This window comes from Bombina bombina, chromosome 8, assembly GCF_027579735.1.
Source record: "Bombina bombina isolate aBomBom1 chromosome 8, aBomBom1.pri, whole genome shotgun sequence".
NCBI lineage: Eukaryota > Metazoa > Chordata > Amphibia > Anura > Bombinatoridae > Bombina > Bombina bombina.
In genome coordinates this window covers 198,287,101-198,308,522 of record NC_069506.1, presented here as the reverse complement: position 1 = coordinate 198,308,522, position 21,422 = coordinate 198,287,101, and the positions used below count along the sequence as shown (strand labels likewise).

The 21,422-nt window shown below is 41.4% G+C and overlaps 1 protein-coding gene across 1 annotated transcript in view; it reads left to right on the top strand.

Moving 5' to 3' along the window:
• Positions 1 to 21,422, top strand: part of FUZ (fuzzy planar cell polarity protein) — a 368,361-nt gene that overhangs the window by 29,971 nt on the left and 316,968 nt on the right. The window contains exon 3 of the mRNA XM_053690829.1: positions 18,315 to 18,399. Coding sequence (XP_053546804.1) covers positions 18,315 to 18,399 — 85 coding nt within the window. The remainder of the gene's footprint in view (positions 1 to 18,314; positions 18,400 to 21,422) is intronic.

The following is a 21,422-nucleotide window of genomic DNA, read 5'->3' as shown; positions in this document are numbered from 1 at the left end:
CTGTCTTCTTATGAGCTATTCATTTTATTACTGTATTTTGCTCTGCTTTGCTCTTATTTTAAAAAAGAGAAAAAGTAGAAGCGCTGAAGGAGATAATGAGATCCTGCTAAACTTGTGTGTTCCCCTCAAAGAAAACAAGAAAGCAAATAGGTACAAAAGAGAGAGCAAGCTCTAAAAGCATGGATTTATTTTTATAAAAACACAATATATTAAAGTAATATGATGATGATATATATGTGTATATAAAATTTTTATCTGAGGGAATAATCTCCAAATTATGGAGTGTGAGAAATATATTAAGTCCGATTACAGAGAAATGGCATAATTATTAATGGGAGATATGTGAACAGGTGGTATATATAATAAAGGTTCCTATAGAGATGAATATAATCAGTATCCAATATCAGAATAGTCCATCAATATTTGAAGTTCTATATATAAGGAACAACTAACAGGGAGAAGCTTTAAAACAGTAACAATTTAATAAAATACCATAAAACAATGAAACATAAAAGGGACGTCTCCCTAGGTACATAAATCGGCTCCTAAAATTTTAGCATAGCGTTATAGATCAAAAAGTCACTTGCGCATGGAAAAAAATATTTACAATATAGCCAAGGCCTTTGGCTGTGAGAATAAGATGAAGGTACCTTAAAATGACTCTGCTTCCATCTCTCTGCAGCAGTTTGCCTCAACCCCACTGGAACCCATCAACTCTGTGCTGCCCCAAGTATGAGGGCTGGAAGGGGGTATAAATCGCCACACTGCCCCTGTTGCCCAGTCCACCCCTGAGACTGTACCAGTAAAATATCTAACAGAAGGGAACCTACTGTGGGCTGTAAGGGCTGTAAAAAAAAATAATAGTCATACCTTTCAACTGCCAGTTGCCCTTTACTGTTTTAAAGCTACAATTTGCTGTGCTTGGGCTGTAAGCTTAAAGGGAAACCTTACATTTTCTCTTGTAAGGTGTATCCAGTCCACAGGTTCATCCATTACTTGTGGGATATTCTCCTTCCCAACAGGAAGTTGCAAGAGGACACCCACAGCAGAGCTGTCTATATAGCTCCTCCCCTAACTGCCCCCCTCAGTCATTCTCTTGCAACTCTCGACAAGAAAGAAAGTATCAAGAGATATGTGGTGATTGTTTCCCAGGGATATCTTCTGGAATTCAAAGGTTCATCTCCAAAGGGGAGATTTCATCTCTCACAACTATCTGTACACCAGATAAAAAGAGAGGCATTCTTACGTTGCCTACTGGTTATGGGAGTGATCCACCCAGTTCCAAGAGAGGAACAGGGGCTGGGTTTCTATTCAAACCTGTTTATAGTTCCCAAAAAAGAGGGAACTTTCAGACCTATCTTGGATCTCAAGATCCTAAACAAATTTCTCAGGGTCCCATCCTTCAAGATGGAGACAATCCAAACCATCCTCCCTATGATCCAGGAGGGTCAATATATGACTACCGTGGACTTAAAGGATGCTTATCTCCACATTCCGATTCACAGAGATCATCATCAGTTCCTCAGGTTCGCCTTCCTAGACGGGCATTACCAGTTTGTGGCTCTTCCCTTCGGGTTAGCCACGGCACCAAGAATCTTTACGAAGGTTCTAGGGTCCCTTCTGGCGGTTCTAAGGCCACGGGGAATAGCGGTAGCCCCTTACCTAGACGACATTCTGATTCAGGCGTCGACTTCAAATCGCCAAGTCCCATACGGACATTGTTCTGGCCTTTCTGAGGTCTCACGGGTGGAAAGTGAACATAGAAAAGAGTTCTCTCTCTCCTCTCACAAGAGTTTTCTTCCTAGGAACTCTGATAGATTCAGTAGAAATGAAAATTTTTCTGACAGAAGTCAGGATTTCAAAGCTTCTAACCTCTTGCCGTGCTCTTCATTCCACTTCTCGGCCATCAGTGGCTCAGTGTATGGAAATGATCGGCCTAATGGTAGCGGCAATGGACATAGTTCCGTTTGCCTGCCTACATCTCAGACCACTGCAACTTTGCATGCTCAACCAGTGGAATGGGGACTACACAGATTTGTCTCCTCTGTTAGATCTGGATCAAGAGACCAGGGATTCTCTTCTCTGGTGGTTATCTCGGGTCCATCTGTCCAGGGGAATGAGTTTCCGCAGGCCAGAGTGGACTATAGTGACGACAGATGCCAGCCTTCGGGGCTGGGGCGCAGTCTGGAACTCCCTGAAGGCTCAGGGTTCGTGGACTCAGGAGGAAGCCCTCCTTCCGATAAACATTCTAGAACTAAGAGCGATATTCAATGCTCTTCAGGCTTGGCCTCAACTAGCTGCGGCCAAGTTCATCAGATTTCAGTTGGACAATATCACGACTGTAGCCTTTATCAACCATCAGGGGGGAACAAGGAGTCCCCTGGCCATGATGGAGGTTTCAAAGATAATTCTATGGGCAGAGGTTCACTCTTGCCTTCTCTCAGCTATCCATATCCCAGGAGTAGAGAACTGGGAGGCGGATTTTCTAAGTCGGCAGACTTTTCATCCGGGGGGGTGGGAACTCCATCCGGAGGTATTTGCCCAGCTGATTCAACTATGGGGCAAACCAGAACTGGATCTGATGGCGTCTCGTCAGAACGCCAAGCTTCCTTGTTACGGGTCCAGGTCAAGGGATCCCCAGGCAGCGCTGATAGATGCTCTAGCAACGCCCTGGTCCTTCAGCCTGGCTTATGTGTTTCCACCATTTCCTCTCCTCCCTCGTCTGATTGCCAAGATCAAGCAGGAGAGAGCTTCGGTGATTTTGATAGCACCTGCATGGCCACGCAGGACTTGGTATGCAGATCTGGTGGACATGTCATCCTTTCCACCATGGACTCTGCCGCTGAGGCAGGACCTTCTACTCCAAGGTCCATTCAAACATCCAAATCTAATTTCTCTGCGGCTGACTGCTTGGAGATTGAACGCTTGATTTTATCAAAACGTGGTTTCTCTGAGTCGGTCATTGATACCTTAATTCAGGCTCGAAAGCCTGTCACCAGGAAAATCTATCATAAGATATGGTGTAAATATCTTCATTGGTGTGAATCCAAGGGTTACTCATGGAGTAAAGTCAGGATTCCTAGGATATTATCCTTTCTCCAAGAAGGATTGGAGAAGGGATTGTCAGCTAGTTCCTTAAAGGGACAGATTTCTGCTCTGTCTATTCTTCTGCATAAGCGTCTGGCAGATGTTCCAGACGTTCAGGCGTTTTGTTAGGCTTTAGTTAGAATCAAGCCTGTGTTTAAACCTGTTGCTCCGCCATGGAGTTTAAATTTAGTTCTTAAAGTTCTTCAAGGGGTTCCGTTTGAACCTCTGCATTCCATGGATATCAAGCTTTTATCTTGGAAAGTTCTGTTTTTGGTAGCTATCTCTTCGGCTCGAAGAGTTTCAGAGTTATCTGCCTTACAGTGTGATTCCCCTTATCTGATCTTCCATGCAGATAAGGTAGTTTTGCGTACCAAACCTGGTTTTCTTCCTAAGGTGGTATCTAATAAGAATATCAATCAGGAGATTGTTGTTCCTTCACTGTGTCCTAATCCTTCTTCAAAGAAGGAACGTCTATTACACAATCTTGACGTGGTTCATGCTTTAAAGTGTTATTTACAAGCTACTAAGGATTTTCGTCAAACATCTGCATTGTTTGTCGTCTACTCTGGACAGAGGAGAGGCCAAAAGGCTTCGGCATCTTCTCTTTCTTTTTGGCTGAGAAGCATAATCCGTTTAGCTTATGAGACTGCTGGCCAGCAGCCTCCTGAAAGAATTACATCTCATTCCACTAGAGCGGCAGCTTCCACATGGGCTTTTAAAAATGAGGCCTCTGTTGAACAGATTTGTAAGGCATCGACTTGGTCTTCGCTTCATACTTTTTCTAAATTCTACAAATTTGATACTTTTGATTCCTCGGAAGCTATTTTTGGGAGAAAGGTCTTGCAGGCAGTGGTGCCTTCCGTTTAAGTTCCTGCCTTGTCCCTCCCTTCATCCGTGTCCTAAAGCTTTGGTATTGGTATCCCACAAGTAATAGATGAACCCGTGGACTGGATACACCTTACAAGAGAACAAAATTTATGCTTACCTGATAAATTTCTTTCTCTTGTGGTGTATCCAGTCCACGGCCCGCCCTGTTACTTTAAGGCAGGTGTTTTTTTATTTTTATTTTTAAACTACAGTCACCACTGCACCCTATAGTTTCTCCTTTTTTCTTGCTTGTCTTCAGTCGAATGACTGGGGGTGGCAGTTAGGGGAGGAGCTATATAGACAGCTCTGCTGTGGGTGTCCTCTTGCAACTTCCTGTTGGGAAGGAGAATATCCCACAAGTAATGGATGAACCCGTGGACTGGATACACCACAAGAGAAATTTATCAGGTAAGCATAAATTTTGTTTTTCTTTCATGATTTACATTTCATGAATCGGCACTTAAAATTTTAAACAACTTTCTAATTTATTTCTATTATCAAATTTTCTTCATTCTCTTGGTATCTTTTGTTGCAAAGCAGGAACGTAAGCTCAGGAGCATGCAGGTGTTTGGAGTACTATATGGCAGCAGCTTTGCAAAAATGTTATCCTTTTGCAAGAGCATTAGATGGCAGCATTATTTCCTGCCATGTAGTGCTCCAGACACCTACCTAGGTATTTCTTTAACAAAGAATATCATGAGAGCTAAGCAAATTTGATAATAGAATTTAATTGGAAACTTTTTAAAAATCTTATTCTCTGAATCACAAATTATTTTTTTGGGTTTCATATCCCTTAAACAGAGTTTACACAGTCCAAAGCTGCTACACAAAAATATATATTTGTAGAAACTAGACACCACAGGGTATTTACCAGTGACTTGCGGAACTACAGGGGGTGCAGAGGTCGCAAAAACGTTGACCTGCCTCTGTCTGCACTACTGATATGATATAAAAAAGATATGTATCAAATTCACATTTTTTTGGGTGTGGGGGGGCCCTTCTTAGATTCTTGCACCTGGGCCCTGTGGTTTCTAGTTACGCCTCTGACTTGCAGTGAGGTCAGAAGCTGCTGAAGCACAGTCTATGATCTGCCTGAGAAGCACATACACACACTCTCTCCCACACACTATATCACACTCTCATCAATCTCACCTTCTCACACACCCACTGACTCTCTCATACACCCTCTCCCATACGATCACTCATTCCCTTTGACATACACTCTCATCCTCTCACACACACACTCCCACATAAATTCTCTCTGTCACATAGACACTGTCACACACACTCTCCCAGACTCTCTCACATCACACCCTTGTGTAACCTATGCTTATAGAAGCCAGTCACATGTAACCTATGCTTATAGAAGCCAGTCACATGTAACCTATGTTTATAGAAGCCTGTGACATACAGTCTATGCTTATAGAAGCCTGTAACATGTAACCTATGTTTATAGAAGCCTGTCACATGTAACCTATTCTTATAGAAGCCAGTCACATACAACCTATGCTTTATAGAGGCCTGTCACATGTAACCTATGCTTATAGAAGCCATTTACATGTAACCTATGCTTATAGAAGCCAGTCACATGTAACCTATTCTTATAGAAGCCAGTCACATGTAATCTATGCTTATAGAAGCCAGTCACATGTAACCTGTGTTTATAGAAGCCTGTGACATACAGCCTATGCTTATAGAAGCTTGTAACATGTAACCTATGCTTATAGAGCCTGTCACATGTAACCTATGCTTATAGAAGCCTGTCGCATACAACCTATGCTTATAGAAGCCTGTCACTTGTAACCTATGCTTATAGAAGCCATTTACATGTAACCTATGCTTATAGAAGCCATTTACATGTAACCTATGCTTATAGAAGCCATTTACATGTAACCTATGCTTATAGAAGCCATTTACATGTAACCTATGCTTATAGAAGCCATTTACATGTAACCTATGCTTATAGAAGCCAGTCACATGTAGCCTATGCTTATAGAAGCCAGTCACATACAACCTATGCTTATAGAAGCCAGTCACATGTAACCTATGCTTATAGAAGCCAGTCACATACAGCCTATGCTTATAGAAGCCAGTCACATACATCCTATGCTTATAGAAGCCAGTCACATGTAGCCTATGCTTATAGAAGCCAGTCACATACAGCTTGGTTATATGGAAGAAGAATCATGCCTTGAGTCTGATGATCTTAGCAGTAGTAACTAAGATCGATGTTCGTTCCCACAAATGTTGCTGAGGAAGTACAGGAGAAGTCTTCAGTATGGGGGAACGATTTATTGCTGCAAGCAATTTCAAGGTATGTGCAGTCATTTACATTCTGAGGATCCATGATATATCAGAACTTGGCTGACATATTCCCCATGCGGGGCAAGGGTAAGCAGTATTCCTTATTACAGGGTGGTACTGTGGTAACCTGTGTATTATTATCCCATTCTAAATAACATGGGATACTTATGGGCTATGTGGTTAGACACTGGGGCAGCCTAGGAAACCTATGGTAGACGATTATGGGGTTTATTGAGGCTGTGTTTAATATTTTCTGTGGGGTTCACATGGCATTGTTATTGCAAAATGAAGCAGTGTGTACATATGTTATTTGAAAAACGCTTCCCATGCGGTTTTCTCTAGTTTTGGCTCATCAGACATGATGGGCGGGGCCTAATTTTGCGCTTCAGTGTGCAGTTAGTTTTCTGGAGAGGTAGCAGCCATTAGCTCCGGTTGGAACCAGACTGTGAGGCTGTACTTTGGAGTGGGACCGGATCGTTTTGACAGGTCTTGGGGGCAGGTAGGCGCCACAGCAGAGCTGTGGCGAGGTGCAGAAGTCATTAAGTAAAAAATTGTCTGCAGATCGTTTTTTTCCTGCCTAATTTTTTGAAATTAAAATTTAACTCTCCTTTTGCTTGTGGTGCAACATCTGATGGCACATTAGGCTCTAAAAACAACAAAATTGTTCTTTTTGATTATCGTTTTAATGACTTCGCAAAAACAGTGTACACTTTTTATTCTTAAAGGCGCAGTAACCGTTTTTGTACTGAATTGTTTTTCCCATATAATAAAGATTGGGAAAGACATGCTGTTATTACTAGTCTGTACAACATGTCTGACATGGGAAGTCAGTGTTCTATGTGTTTAGAAGCCATGGTGGAACCCCCTCTTACATTGTGCCCTTCTTGTACTGAAAGGGCCTTAAAGGGACAGTCTACACCAGAATTTTTATTGTTTTAAAAGATAGATTATCCCTTTATTACCCATTTCCCAGTTTTGCATAACCAACACAATTATAATAATATACTTTTAACCTCTGTGATTATCTTGTATCTAAGCCTCTGCAAACTGCCCCTTTTTCAGTTCTTTTGACAGACTTGCCAATCAGTGCCTGCTCCCAGATAACTTCTCGTGCACGAGCACAGTGTTATCTATATGAAATACGTGAACTAACAGCAATCTGAAGGAGGTGGGCTTCAAGGTCTAAGAAATTAGCATATGAACCTCCTAGGTTAAGCTTTCAACTAAGAATACAAAGAGAACAAAGCAAAATTGGTGATAAAAGTAAATTGGAAAATTGTTTAAAATTACATGCTCTATCTGAATCATGAAAGTTTATTTTGGCCTAGACTGTCCCTTTAAACTGTAAGGATCACATTTTAAAGGGACAGTCTACACCAGAATTTTTATTGTTTTAAAAGATAGATAATCCCTTTATTACCCATTTCCCAGTTTTGCATAACTAACACAGTTATAATAATATACTTTTAACCTCTGTGATTATCTTGTATTTAAGCCTCTGCAAACTGCCCCTTTTTTCAGTTCTTTTGACAGACTTGCAGTCTAGCCAATCAGTGCCTGCTCCCAGATAACTTCTTGTGCACGAGCACAGTGTTATCTATATGAAATACGTGAACTAACACCCTCTAGTGGTGAAAAACTGTTAAAATGCAATCTGAAAGAGGTGGGCTTCAAGGTCTAAGAAATTAGCAAATGAACCTCCTAGGTTAAGCTTTCAACTAAGAATATCAAAAGAACAAAGCAAAATTGGTGATAAAAGTAAATTGGAAAATTGTTTAAAATGACATACTCTATCTGAATCATGAAATTTTATTTTGGCCTAGACTGTCCCTTTAAATAAAGAAAGTGGGCCTCAGGAGGATTCTCAGTCTGCAGAGAATCAGGATATGCCATTTAATTCTCCCCAAGTGTCACAACCTTTAACGCCCACGCAAGCGACGGCAAGTACTTCTAGTGTGTCTACTTCTTTTACTTTACAAGATATGGCCGCAGTCATGTCTACTACCCTTACAGAGGTATTGTCTAAACTGCCAGGTTTGCAGGGTAAACGCCATAGGTCAGATATTAATGCAAATACTGAACCCTCTGACACCTTAGTGGCTATTTCTGATGTAAACTCCTAATGCTCTGATTTGGGGGTTAGGGATTTCATGTCTGAGGGAGAACTTTCAGAGTCAGGAAATTTAGTACCTCAGACAGATTCAGACTTCGTGTCCTTTAAATTTAAATTAGAACACCTCCGCTTATTGCTCAGGGAGGTTCTGGCGACTCTGGATGATTGTGACCCGATCACGATTCCTCCAGAAAAATTGTGTAAAATGGACAAATATTTAGAATTACCTACTTACACTGATGTTTTTCCGGTTTCTACGAGAATTTCGGAAATTGTTAAGAAGGAATGGGATAGACCAGGTATACCGTTTTCTCCCCCTCCTAATTTTAAGAAAATGTTTCCCATATCTGACTCCATGCGGGATTTTTGGCAATTAATTCCCAAGGTGGAGGGAGCTATTTCTACTTTAGCTAAATGTACAACTATACCCATTGAGGACAGTTGTGCGTTTAAAGACCCTATGGATAAAAAATTGGAGGGTCTTCTAAAGAAAATTTTTGTTCACCAGGGTTTTCTATTACAGCCTATAGCTTGCATGGTTCCAGTAACTACTGCAGCTGCCTTTTGGTTTGACGCCCTGGAAGAGTCTCTAAAGGTTGAGACACCTTTAGAGGACATCTTAGACAGAATTAAGGCTCTTAAACTAGCAAATTCTTTTATGACTGATGCTGCTTTTCAACTTGCTAAATTAGCAGCGAAAAATGCAGGCTTTGCCATTGTAGCTCGTAGAGCGTTATGGCTAAAATCATGGTCGGCTGACGTATCATTTAAATCTAAGCTTTTGACTATTCCCTTCAAGGGTAAGATCCTATTCGGGCCTGAACTGAAGGAAATAATCTCTGACATTACTGGAGGTAAGGGTCACACCCTACCTCAGGACAAGCCCCTCAAGATGAGGAGTAAACAGAATAATTTTCGTTCTTTTCGAAATTTTAAAGGAACATCCTCTGCTTCCTCTTCGTCCACTAAGCAGGAAGGGAACTTTGCGCAGTCCAAGGCGGTCTGGAGACCTAACCAGGCCTGGAATAAAGGTAAACAAGTCAAAAAGCCAGCTGCTGCTACCAAGACAGCATGAAGGGGCAGCCCCCGATCCGGGACCGGATCTAGTAGTGGACAGACTATCTTTCTTTGCTCAGGCTTGGGCAAAGGATGTACAGGATCCCTGGGCATTAGAAATTGTGATCCAGGGGTATCAGTTGGATTTCAAGGACTTCCCCCCCAAGGGGAAGATTTCATCTTTCACGATTGTCTGTAGACCAGACGCTGTGTGAAAGACCTCTACACCATGGGTGTAATTTGCCCTGTTCCAGATCGGGAACAAGGGCAGGGGTTCTATTCAAACCTATTCGTGGTTCCCAAAAAAGAGGGAACCTTCAGACCGATTTTAGATCTCAAGTGTCTAAACAAGTTTCTCAGAGTCCCATCGTTCAAGATGGAGACCATTCGTACAATTCTACCTATGATCCAGGAGGGTCAACACATGACCACGGTGGACCTGAAGGATGCGTATCTTCACATCCCTATCCACAAGGACCATCATCAGTTCCTGCGATTTGCATTTCAGGACAGACATTATCAGTTTGTGGCCCTTCCCTTCGGGTTGGCCACGGCTCCCAGGATCTTCACAAAGGTTCTAGGGTCTCTTCTAGCGGTTCTCAGGCCGCGAGGCATAGCGGTGGCGCCTTATCTGGACGATATCTTGATCCAGGCGTCAACTTATCATCTGTCCAAATCTCACACAAACATTGTGCTGTCATTTCTGAGAACTCACGGTTGGAAAGTGAATGTAGGGAAAAGTTCACTAGTTCCACAGACAAAAGTTCCATTCCTGGGAACTCTGATAGACTCAGCAAACATGAAAATATTTCTGACAGAAGTCAGAAAATCAAAGATTCTAATTACTTGCAGGGCTCTGCAGTCCATCTGCCATCAGTAGCTCAGTGTATGGAAGTCATCGGACTCATGGTAGCGGCAATGAATATCATCCCGTTTGCTCGCTTTCATCTCAGACCACTACAACTGTGCATGCTCAGTCAGTGGAATGGGGATTATGCAAATTTATCTCCTCAGATAAATCTGGACCAAGAGACCAGAGACTCTCTTCGGTGGTGGTTGTCGCAGGACAATCTGTCCCAAGGGATGTGCTTCCGCAGGCCATCTTGGGTAATAGTAACGACGGACGCCAGTCTTCTGGGCTGGATTGCAGTCTGGAATTCCCTGAAGGCTCAGGGTGTGTGGACTCAGGCGGAGTCTCAATTACCAATCAATATTCTAGAACTGAGAGCGATATTCAACGCGCTGCTAGCGTGGCCTCAGTTGACGTCGGCCAAATTCATAAGATTCCAGTCTAACAACATCACGACTGTGGCGTATATCAATCATCAGGGGGGAACAAGGAGTTCTCTAGCGATGATAGAAGTATCAAAGATAATTTGATGGGCGGAGGCTCACTCTTGCCATCTGTCTGCGATCTATATCCCAGGAGTAGAAAACTGGGAAGCGGATTTCTAAGTCGTCAGACTTTTCATCCGGGGAGTGGGAACTCCACCCGGAGGTGTTTGCAACTTTGACTCATCAATGGGGCACACCGGAATTGGATCTGATGGCATCTCGACAGAATGCCAAACTTCCACGTTACGGGTCCAGGTCACGGGATCCCCAGGCTGTACTGATAGATGCTCTAGCAGTACCTTGGTCATTCAACCTGGCTTATGTGTTTCCACCTTTTCCTCTCCTTCCTCGGGTGATTGCCAGAATCAAACAGGAGAGGGCTTCAGTAATTCTAATAGCGCCTGCGTGGCCACGCAGGAACTGGTATGCAGATCTAGTGGACATGTCATCCCTGCCACCATGGAGACTGCCATTGAGAAAGGACCTTCTCATTCAAGGTCCTTTCCAACATCCAAATCTCACTTCTCTGCAACTGACTGCTTGGAGATTGAACGCTTGATTTTAGCTAAGCGGGGTTTCTATGAGCCGGTCATTCATAAACTGATTCAGGCTCGCAAGCCGGTCACTAGAAAATATCTTTATTGGTGTGAATCCAAGGGTTACTCATGGAGTAAGGTTAGAATTCCTAGGATTTTGTCTTTTCTCCAAGAAGGATTGGAGAAGGGTTTATCAGCTAGTTCCTTGAAGGGACAAATTTCTGCTTTGTCAATTTTGCTTCACAAGCGTCTGGCAGATGTCCCAGATGTTCAGGCATTTTGTCAGGCTTTAATCAGAATCAAGCCTGTGTTCAAAACAATTGCTCCGCCATGGAGCTTCAATTTAGCTACGGCTACCTCTCTCTCTTTTTGGCTGAGAAGCATCATCCGCCTGGCATATGAGACTGCTGGACAGCAGCCCCCTGAAAGGATTACGGCTCATTCCACTAGAGCTGTGGCTTCCACTTGGGCTTTTAAGAACAAGGCTTCTGTTGAACAGATTTGTAAGGCTGCGACTTGGTCCTCCCTTCATACTTTTTCCAAATTTACAAATTTGATACTTTTGCTTCTTCTGAGGCTATTTTTGGGAGAAAGGTGCTTCAAGCAGTGGTGCCTTCCGTTTAGGTTCCTGTCTTGTCCCTCCCTTTCATCCGTGTCCTAAAGCTTTGGTATTGGTATCCCACAAGTAAAGGATGAAATCCGTGGACTCGGTATATCTTGTAAAAGAAAAGGAAATTTATGCTTACCTGATAAATTGATTTCTTTTACTATATACCGAGTCCACGGCCCGCCCTGTCATTTTGAGACAGGATTTATTTTTTCTTTAAACTTCAGTCACCTCTGCACCTTTTTGGTTCTTTCCCTTTCTCTTCCTATACCTTCGGTCAAATGACTGGGTGGAGGAGTTAGGGGAGGAGCTATATAGCAGCTCTGCTGTGGTGCTCTTTGCCACTTCCTGTTAGCAGGAGGAATATATTCCACAAGTAAAGGATGAAATCCGTGGACTCGGTATATCGTAAAAGAAATCAATTTATCAGGTAAGCATAAATTTCCTTTTTTTAACAAACTGGAAGCTGTATGTTAGGAAAAATAACTATAAGCAAGATGGCAGTCAACCATCCTGTATTATAAATGAGGAAAAAATTATTTCCTGTTTAATTTACAGAGCCCATAGTAATTCTTAATAATGTGTTTATGTTTTGCTTATTACATGTTTTTTTTTTTTTTTAAATTAAAATCTAGTGTTTAGATCATAAAAGACTCAGAGTTCTTGTTTGCTGTAAAAGTTAAATTCTCTTATCCTGTACTTTAGTTCTGACCCAGGCAGGCTAAAATACTTGCCAGCACTAAATAAGTCTTCTAAACAATCTGACCACATGTTAAAATCAGAAACTCATACAAAAATGCTGGGGAGGCCTGGCGACTTTGGAACCAGGGGGCAATTACAATTCAGTGGCCCAAGTACTAAAACCCTGCCCACTCTGAAATTCTATCTATAAAAGTTAAAATACAAGGGAAACAAAGCACCTACTAAATTATAAAAATAAGAATATAAATACAGAGTTTCAATGAAAACTCTAAAACCCAAAAATCTATATATATATATATACACACACACACTCTAACATCCGTGTACAGCCCTAGCATACTGCTGACATCCATGTACAGTCCTAGGCTAGCATACTAATGACTTTCATGTACAGTCCTAAAATATTACTGATATTCATGTAACGTCCTAACATACTACTGACATCCATGTACAGTTCTAGCATACTACTGACATCCATGTACAGTCCTACCATACTACTGACAACCATGTACAGTCCTAACATACTACTGACATCCATGTACAGTCCTAGCATACTACTGACAACCATGTACAGTCCTAACATACTACTGACATCCATGTACAGTCCTAGCATACTACTGACAACCATGTACAGTCCTAACATACTACTGACATCCATGTACAGTCCTAACATACTACTGACATTCATGTACAGTCCTAACATACTACTGACATTCATGTACAGTCCTAACATACTACTGACATCATGTACAGTTCTAGCATACTACTGACATCCATGTACAGTCCTAACATACTACTGACATCCATGTACAGTTCTAGCATACTACTGACATCCATGTACAGTCCTTACATACTACTGACATCCATGTACAGTTCTAGTATACTACTGACATCCATGTACAGTTCTAGCATACTACTGACATCCATGTACAGTCCTAACATACTACTGACACACATGTGCTGTACTAACATACTACTGACACCCATGTAGAGTCCTAACATACTAATGACATTCATGTGCAGTCCTAGGCTAGCATACTAATGACTTTCATGTACAGTCCTAAAATATTAATGATATTCATGTAACGTCCTAACATACTACTGACATCCATGTACAGTTCTAGCATACTACTGACATCCATGTACAGTCCTAACATACTACTGACACCCATGTGCTGTCCTTACATACTACTGACACCCATGTACAGTCCTAACATACTAATGACATTCATGTCCAGTCCTAACATACTAATGACACCCATGTGCTGTACTAACATACTACTGACACCCATGTACTGTACTAACATACTACTGACACCCATGTACAGTACTAACATACTACTGACATCCATGTACAGTTCTAGCATATTACTGACATCCATGTACAGTTCTAACATACTACTGACACCCATGTGCTCTCCTAACATACTACTGACATCCATGTACAGTTCTAGCATATTACTGACATCCATGTACTGTTCTAACATACTACTGACACCCATGTACAGTGCCAGCATACTAATGACATCCATAGCATAGTATTGCCTTTCATGTACCTTTAACAGTTTCTGCAGTTTTTAAAACAGATTATAAAAGGTGTCATACATTGTCATACTGCTGACATCCATGTACAGCCCTAGCATACTGCTGACATCCATGTACAGTCCTAGGCTAGCATACTAATGACTTTCATGTACAGTCCTAAAATATTACTGCTATTCATATAACGTCCTAACATACTACTGACATCCATGTACAGTTCTAGCATACTACTGACATCCATGTACAGTTCTAGCATGCTACTGACATCATGTACAGTCCTAACATACTACTGACATCCATGTACAGTCCTAACATACTACTGACATCCTTGTACAGTTCTAGCATACTACTGACATCCATGTACAGTTCTAGCATACTGACATCCATGTACAGTCCTAACATACTACTGACATCATGTACAGTCCCAGCATACTACGGACATCATGTACAGTCCTAGCATACTACTGACATCATGTACAGTCCTAGCATACTACTGACATCGTGTACAGTCCTAGCATACTACTGACATCCATGTACTGTCCTAACATACTACTGACATCCATGTACTGTCCTAACATACTACTGACATCCATGTACAGTCCTAACATACTACTGACATCCATGTACAGTCCTAACATACTACTGACATCATGTACAGTCCTAACATACTACTGACATCATGTACAGTCCTAACATACTACTGACATCCGTGTACAGTTCTAGCATACTACTGACATCCATGTACAGTTCTAGCATACTGACATCCATGTACAGTCCTAACATACTACTGACATCATGTACAGTCCTAGCATACTACTGACTTCCATGTACAGTTCTAGCATACTACTGACATCCATGTAAAGCCCTAACATACTACTGACATCCATGTACAGTTCTAGCATATTACTGACATCCATGTACAGTTCTAGCATATTACTGACATCCATGTAAAGTTCTAGCATACTACAGACATCCTTGTACAGTTCTAGCATATTACTGACATCCATGTACAGTTCTAGCATATTACTGACATCCATGTACAGTTCTAGCATACTACTGACATCATGTACAGTTCTAGCATACTACTGACATCCATGTACAGTCCTAGCATACTACTGACATCCATGTACAGTCCTAACATACTACTGACATCCATGTACAGTCCTAACATACTACTGACATCCATGTACAGTCCTAACATACTACTGACATCCATGTACAGTCCTAACATACTACTGACATCATGTACAGTCCTAACATACTACTGACATCATGTACAGTCCTAACATACTACTGACACCCATGTGCAGTCCTAACATACTACTGACACCCATGTACAGTACTAACATACTACTGACACCCATGTACAGTACTAACATACTACTGACACCCATGTACAGTCCAAACATACTACTGACACCCATGTGCAGTCCTAACATACTACTGACACCCATGTGCAGTCCTAACATACTACTGACACCCATGTGCAGTCCTAACATACTACTGACACCCATGTGCTGTCCTTACATACTACTGACATCCATGTACAGTTCTAACATACTACTGACACCCATGTACAGTACCAGCATACTAATGACATACATAGCATAGTATTGCCTTTCATGTACCTTTAACAGTTTCTGCAGTTTTTAATACAGATTATAAAAGGTGTCATACATAAGGTGTATTTTCAAACTTTTTTTTAGGATGTAATGATAAAATAACAAAAATCATCTTGTGAGTTAAGATTTTGAGAGTATGTTTATTGTGACTAACTTACTACGTGACTGCCCTCTCGTATTTATTTCACATCTCTTGGGTGTAAAACACAGCCCCTTACATTACTTTTAAGTATATCACAGCTCCTGAAATTGTATCTAATTACTCCTTCCTTATCTCCCAAGAATGCATTGCTGGCTATTCCATATGAGGGCTGGCTCATAGGTTTCATCTAAATAAACTTTATATGAAGCATAATTTTAAAACCAAATCATTTGAATAAATATGCTTATCTAAGAATAACACATAGAATTTGTATAACCTTAAGAACATTTTCTATATTATGGAGAGAGCAAAATAGGGAAGAAGGACAGATTCCTGATCCTAACCAGGCTATTATTATTATTATTATTATTATTAATAAAGAAAACAGTGAAGTTTAAAATCTTCAGCTGTGCCTCTTTCTTCCTAAAACCTCAGTGCAGGTGTGCAGATGGGAGGGCACCTCCAGTCTTCCTTCTCTAACTAGTGAAAAACTCCATCTGACCAGACCACCTTACAGGAAACTATGGCTCCCACCCCAAGAGGCAGCTATTAAAACTGCCTTAATTGGGGACTTATTGGTCACGCTGTACTTCAAATGGTTACAGGGTGGCGCTGGCACAATGGTTCCTAAAATCCTGCTGCAGAGTTATTGCGCAATAGAGAGAGGCAGACCTGCTCACTGCCTCTTTCCTTAGAATTAAATGCAAAAATATATATATTTTTTTAACAAATGATTACTGATTTTCTCCCTCTTGATGATAGGTGAGGCACTGCCTTTCCTGACCTAGTGGCATTTAGATACTTTTAATCTAACTTTTTTGTTGCCAAGAGCATAAAATAAAATGTGGGATTTATAAAAAACAAAACAATTTATTGAAATAAAATGTTTAAAAATTATACTTTATAAAAAAAGAAATTACTAAAAAAAAAGTTACTTTATTAAAATAACTTGACTATTTTATGACAAAGGTGATGAGGAGGGGAGAAGAGAAAGGGCCAAGAAAAGCCATTGTTTACAAATAGATGTTAGAGTGATCAGATGACTGTAGGGGCACTAAGTGATTATATACACAGTAATAGCCATACTTGACAGTTACTGCACTGTTGCTGGATAGCCTCACATGCTGGCATCCAGCAACAGCATGAGATGCACGCTTATCTCAGTGTGTATCTTTTGTAATGAACGCACCCCACTGACAGGCATGTGATTGCTTTCGGTGAGACCTGTACTACCACAGCCCAGGAGGTGTTCTTTTTTATGGGCTTAGTGACGGTCCGGATGAAATACAATATACAGTATATGTAGTTAAGGTGTTAAGATTGCACAAGAGCTCTCCGGTGCAGTCCTACCCCCTTCTCTCTCAACTTGTGTGAGAGCAAGGTCATTCAGTCAGCCCGAACAAACAAGCTTGGGGTGATTTATCACCTGCACCTCTGAGGTGAAGAAGAGGATAAGATGCAGGTTCTGCTTCTTTAAAGGGACATTCCGGTCAAAATTTTAATGCACATGGATGAATTACATATTTGCATAGAAACATATTTGCAATATACATGTATTGGCAGAAATTGTTCTAGTGAAAGTTTATCACTGTTTTAGTGTTAACATTTTTCTCTGCACGTGCATGTGAAGCATAGTTAGATTTTCTCAGTGTACCAGCATTTTAAATATTTCAGCTGCACAGAGCACCAGTGGGGTTTGTATCATGTCAGCAAATAACAAATTAAGTCATTAGTAGATTATACAAGCACCTGTCTGAGCAAGTGCTGTGTTTAAAATGCTAGTGCACTGTGCATATTTAAATACACATTTGAAACAACTATCTTTTATAAGAAGCATTTTTGCTAATACATCTTTATTACAAAAATGCTTCTATTCAAAACTGAAATGCTTCCATGTGGATTCCAATTTTGGCTGGAATGTCCCCTTTAATTCGTAGCTGCAGGCTCACTAGTGCAAGTTTGTACCACAACATCTCAGAAGCTGTGAACACAGCTAGATTAAGTTTCCCTTCTATTTCAGCATCGTAAAATGAAATGATAATTTGCCAGTTTGTTTTGTTTAAATCTGTACTTAATGTTAAGAAAAATACAGTTAATAACTGACCTATTGTGCAAATAACTAAAAAAAAATTATTATACAGTAAATGCTTGTTCAATAATCACTGACAGTTTAATAAACCTGACTATGTAGAAATGATTAAAAACATTTTTGCAAAATAATCTTTTTCAATGTATTTGATTAGCATAAGGTTTATATGCTATACAAATTAAACGGTTCCATTTTTTTTGTTAGCAAACAATGCCAGTATAGTAGATAAAAGCAATTATTACAGTTAATTTGATAAGCAAATAATATTAAAAAGTATTTTGACAATTCTCATGTATTTATTTCTTTTTTAAGTATCAACTTAATTGTGATGTCTTCTGAAAACAGTGCCAGTGACCTTTCGTTAAATAGACTTCTGGAGAATGTTTTCAATGCCATGGTAAGTGGATTATCTGTTACTTATAAAAAATATTACTAAAATGTCTAATACATTGCATAAATTGGACCCCAATGTATTAAAAGGCGAACAGGCAAGGTTCCTGTCTTAGGAGCATGTCTGCCCACCATTGCGGTCAACGATCAGCGGATGAACTGTGTTGTATAATGCCGCCCCCAGCATTGACGTGACCAATCGTGGGAGAGCAGGGTCTGTCAATCTCCCCGAATGATCATGTTTGGGGTGTTTTATATCTACCTTAAGAAGCAGCAGTTGAATGACAACTGCTTCTTACATTGTGGAAAGCAAGGGCTAAGAAACAGTATCCATTGCTTAATACATTCTGCCCAGTAAATGCTCAGTGAGTGGTATTGTCAAAAGGACAGTAAAGGGCCATTATAGTGATAAAATGACATGCTCTAAATCAGTGTTTCTCAACCACGGTCCTCAAGTACCCCCAACAAGCCAGGTTTTCATTATAGCTGAACTAGAGCACCGGTGAAATAATCAACTGATGGGTGAGAGCAAGTTAGTAACCATGGTTACTGATCAGCTGATTATCTCACCTGTGCTTTAGTTTTCAGCTATAATGACGACTTGGCCTGTTGTGGGGTACTTGAGGACCGTGGTTGAGAAACACTGCTCTAAATGATTGGAGCATGTAATTTTATCACTTGCAATGCTGCAACTCTGTTTTACACCACCACCCCCCACAAAAAGGTTAAACACGTAGCCACTTAAATTATACTTTATTTTTTCAGCAGACCAAGCATTTTTAGAAAATAAGTTTAGTTTGCAGATATATAATAAAGATGACAAAATGCCACCATATTAAGTGTAAAGTTTTTCTTCTTAAACGGGAAGAGTCCACAGCTGCATTCATTACTTTTGGGAATTCATAACCTGGCCACCAGGAGGAGGCATGGACACCCCAGCCAAAGGCTTCAAATACCTCCCCCACTTCCCTCATCCCCAGTCATTCTTTGCCTTTCGTCATAGGAGGATGGCAGAGAAGTGTCAGAAGTTTGAGATAGTCTCTTATGGAGGGTAGTACTCTTCGAAATGGACTGGAGTTTTAAGTAATCCTGTCAGCCACTCAGTGAGAGCATGGATGAAGGTTAGAGTCCGGAGATGCAGGGAGAGTCTTTCTGTGAAACCATCCTGACTCATATTAACAGCTCCTTGGCAATCAGCATTGACGAGTTTCGCTGCCTGCCTTTATTCACTCAAGTCCATGTCAGAAGCGAGGCTACTATCTGTCACACTTGAAGGGCCGTGTTCCTGTTCCATGGCGCCGATTCCGGTAAGATTGTTTCATTTTATTTCATTATGTGAATATAATGGATAACGTGAAAAGGTAGGGTCCCAGTGGGATTCCTTTTAACTTAAAATAGGAATCATGGGTTAATATCTCCTGTGGGGAGTTATTGAACAGGGGGGACTTTAATCATGTTTGTTATGTGGTTCTTTCTGCTAATGCGTAGTAATACTTTGGCTCATGGCTTTTCGGAACATTACGGCCTTATCATCAATTGGCGCAATCTCTTTAGATTTGCGTGCTCTTTTTGTGACTGGCATGGTGAACCTCATGACCGGGTGCGGTTGCGTTGTTTTCCACTTCCGTATGCTGACTGTGTGGCGACAGAGAGAGTCTGCTTGTTGGTTGTCTGGTTCACAGGAGGTGGTGAGTGCCTCAGCCATTGGGTGTGTAAAAAAGGGTGCCAGTTAGTGTTTGTCATTTTTGTAATCCCAAGATTATTGAGGATTCTGACTTTTTAGACACTGATGTCTCCGATGTGGAGAATGCGTCTTGTGATGAATATGAAATGGCCCGGGTTATCCATGCTCATCAGTTATGTTCCGATTGCCATTCTAGAGTACTCTCTTCTCCCTACTCAGGGACCTTAGAGTGCGTTGAGCCATCCGCCCCAGAGGATTCTATGTCCGGTGAGGCGCGTGCCCCAGAACCTTCCTTTGCTACGCAAGCAGGTATCCCTATGGCCTTTACTTCTTCTATGAAAGGTGGCTTGTTTCCTCCAGAGGTTACAGTACGGTTCCGCATGGCCATATCTATGGCGCTGGCTCACTTATATCTCCCAAATGAAATATTTTTAAGGTACTGTCTGTATTCTGTCAACCAAGGCCCGTCGGGCGTGGGATCACCTGATTCAGTTCGGCCTTCTGGGGAAGCGTCGGCCTCTGAGACCGGGGTTGTTTATCGATCCGGCGAGGGATAATTTTGCCTTCCCTTATAGGCTGGCACGTCTGTGTTCTACTAAGGCATGTTTTGGTGGTGCTGGAGGATTCCAGTCCTAGTGGGCCGAGGGATCCGAGGCCTTAGATGCCGGATGGCAAGCTGGGTTAGACATTTGGGGATGAAGCTTATATCCTTGACATCTTCATTTTTATTTCTTTTATGTATCATTTCCAGTTCTGAGCTTGGGTGAATAGGGCCTCTGATCGGCTGGTCCTGTTGGCGTACCCATTCACCTTCGGCGTTCACCCCCGGATGGATGTATTTGATTTTATTTTTAATAAGCTCACGTCTGATATAATTTCCGTCTTGGGAACATTATTTCTCTGAAACTGATACTTGCGATTTTGTGGTCGCATGGGCGCTTCTTCGGAAGTTGCACACTTTTGGTTAGGAATGAAGTTATGTTCTAATTCATATTATCGAACCTTCGGGTCGATTTTTCTTGGACCTTAGACAGTTTTGGGGTGTCCTTGTACCAGGCGGGTACTGGTTTGGCGCTATCTGCTGTTCCTTGTGTTCATGTCACCCTCGTGGTGCTGATTATCCTGTCAGATTCTGAATGTCACTTGGCCTATTGATATGGACTCTGGGCTCGGACCCTACTACGAAGTATGGGGCCTAGTGCGTAGATCCAACGCTTCTGGAAGGAAGGTTGGGAGTTCCGATATAAGTTGGCCTTTTATTGGACCTACGGCCACTCCACCCTGAATGTGTCCGATCTCGTCTGATCTCGGAAGCTAAGCAGGGTTGGGGCTGGTTAGTACTTGGA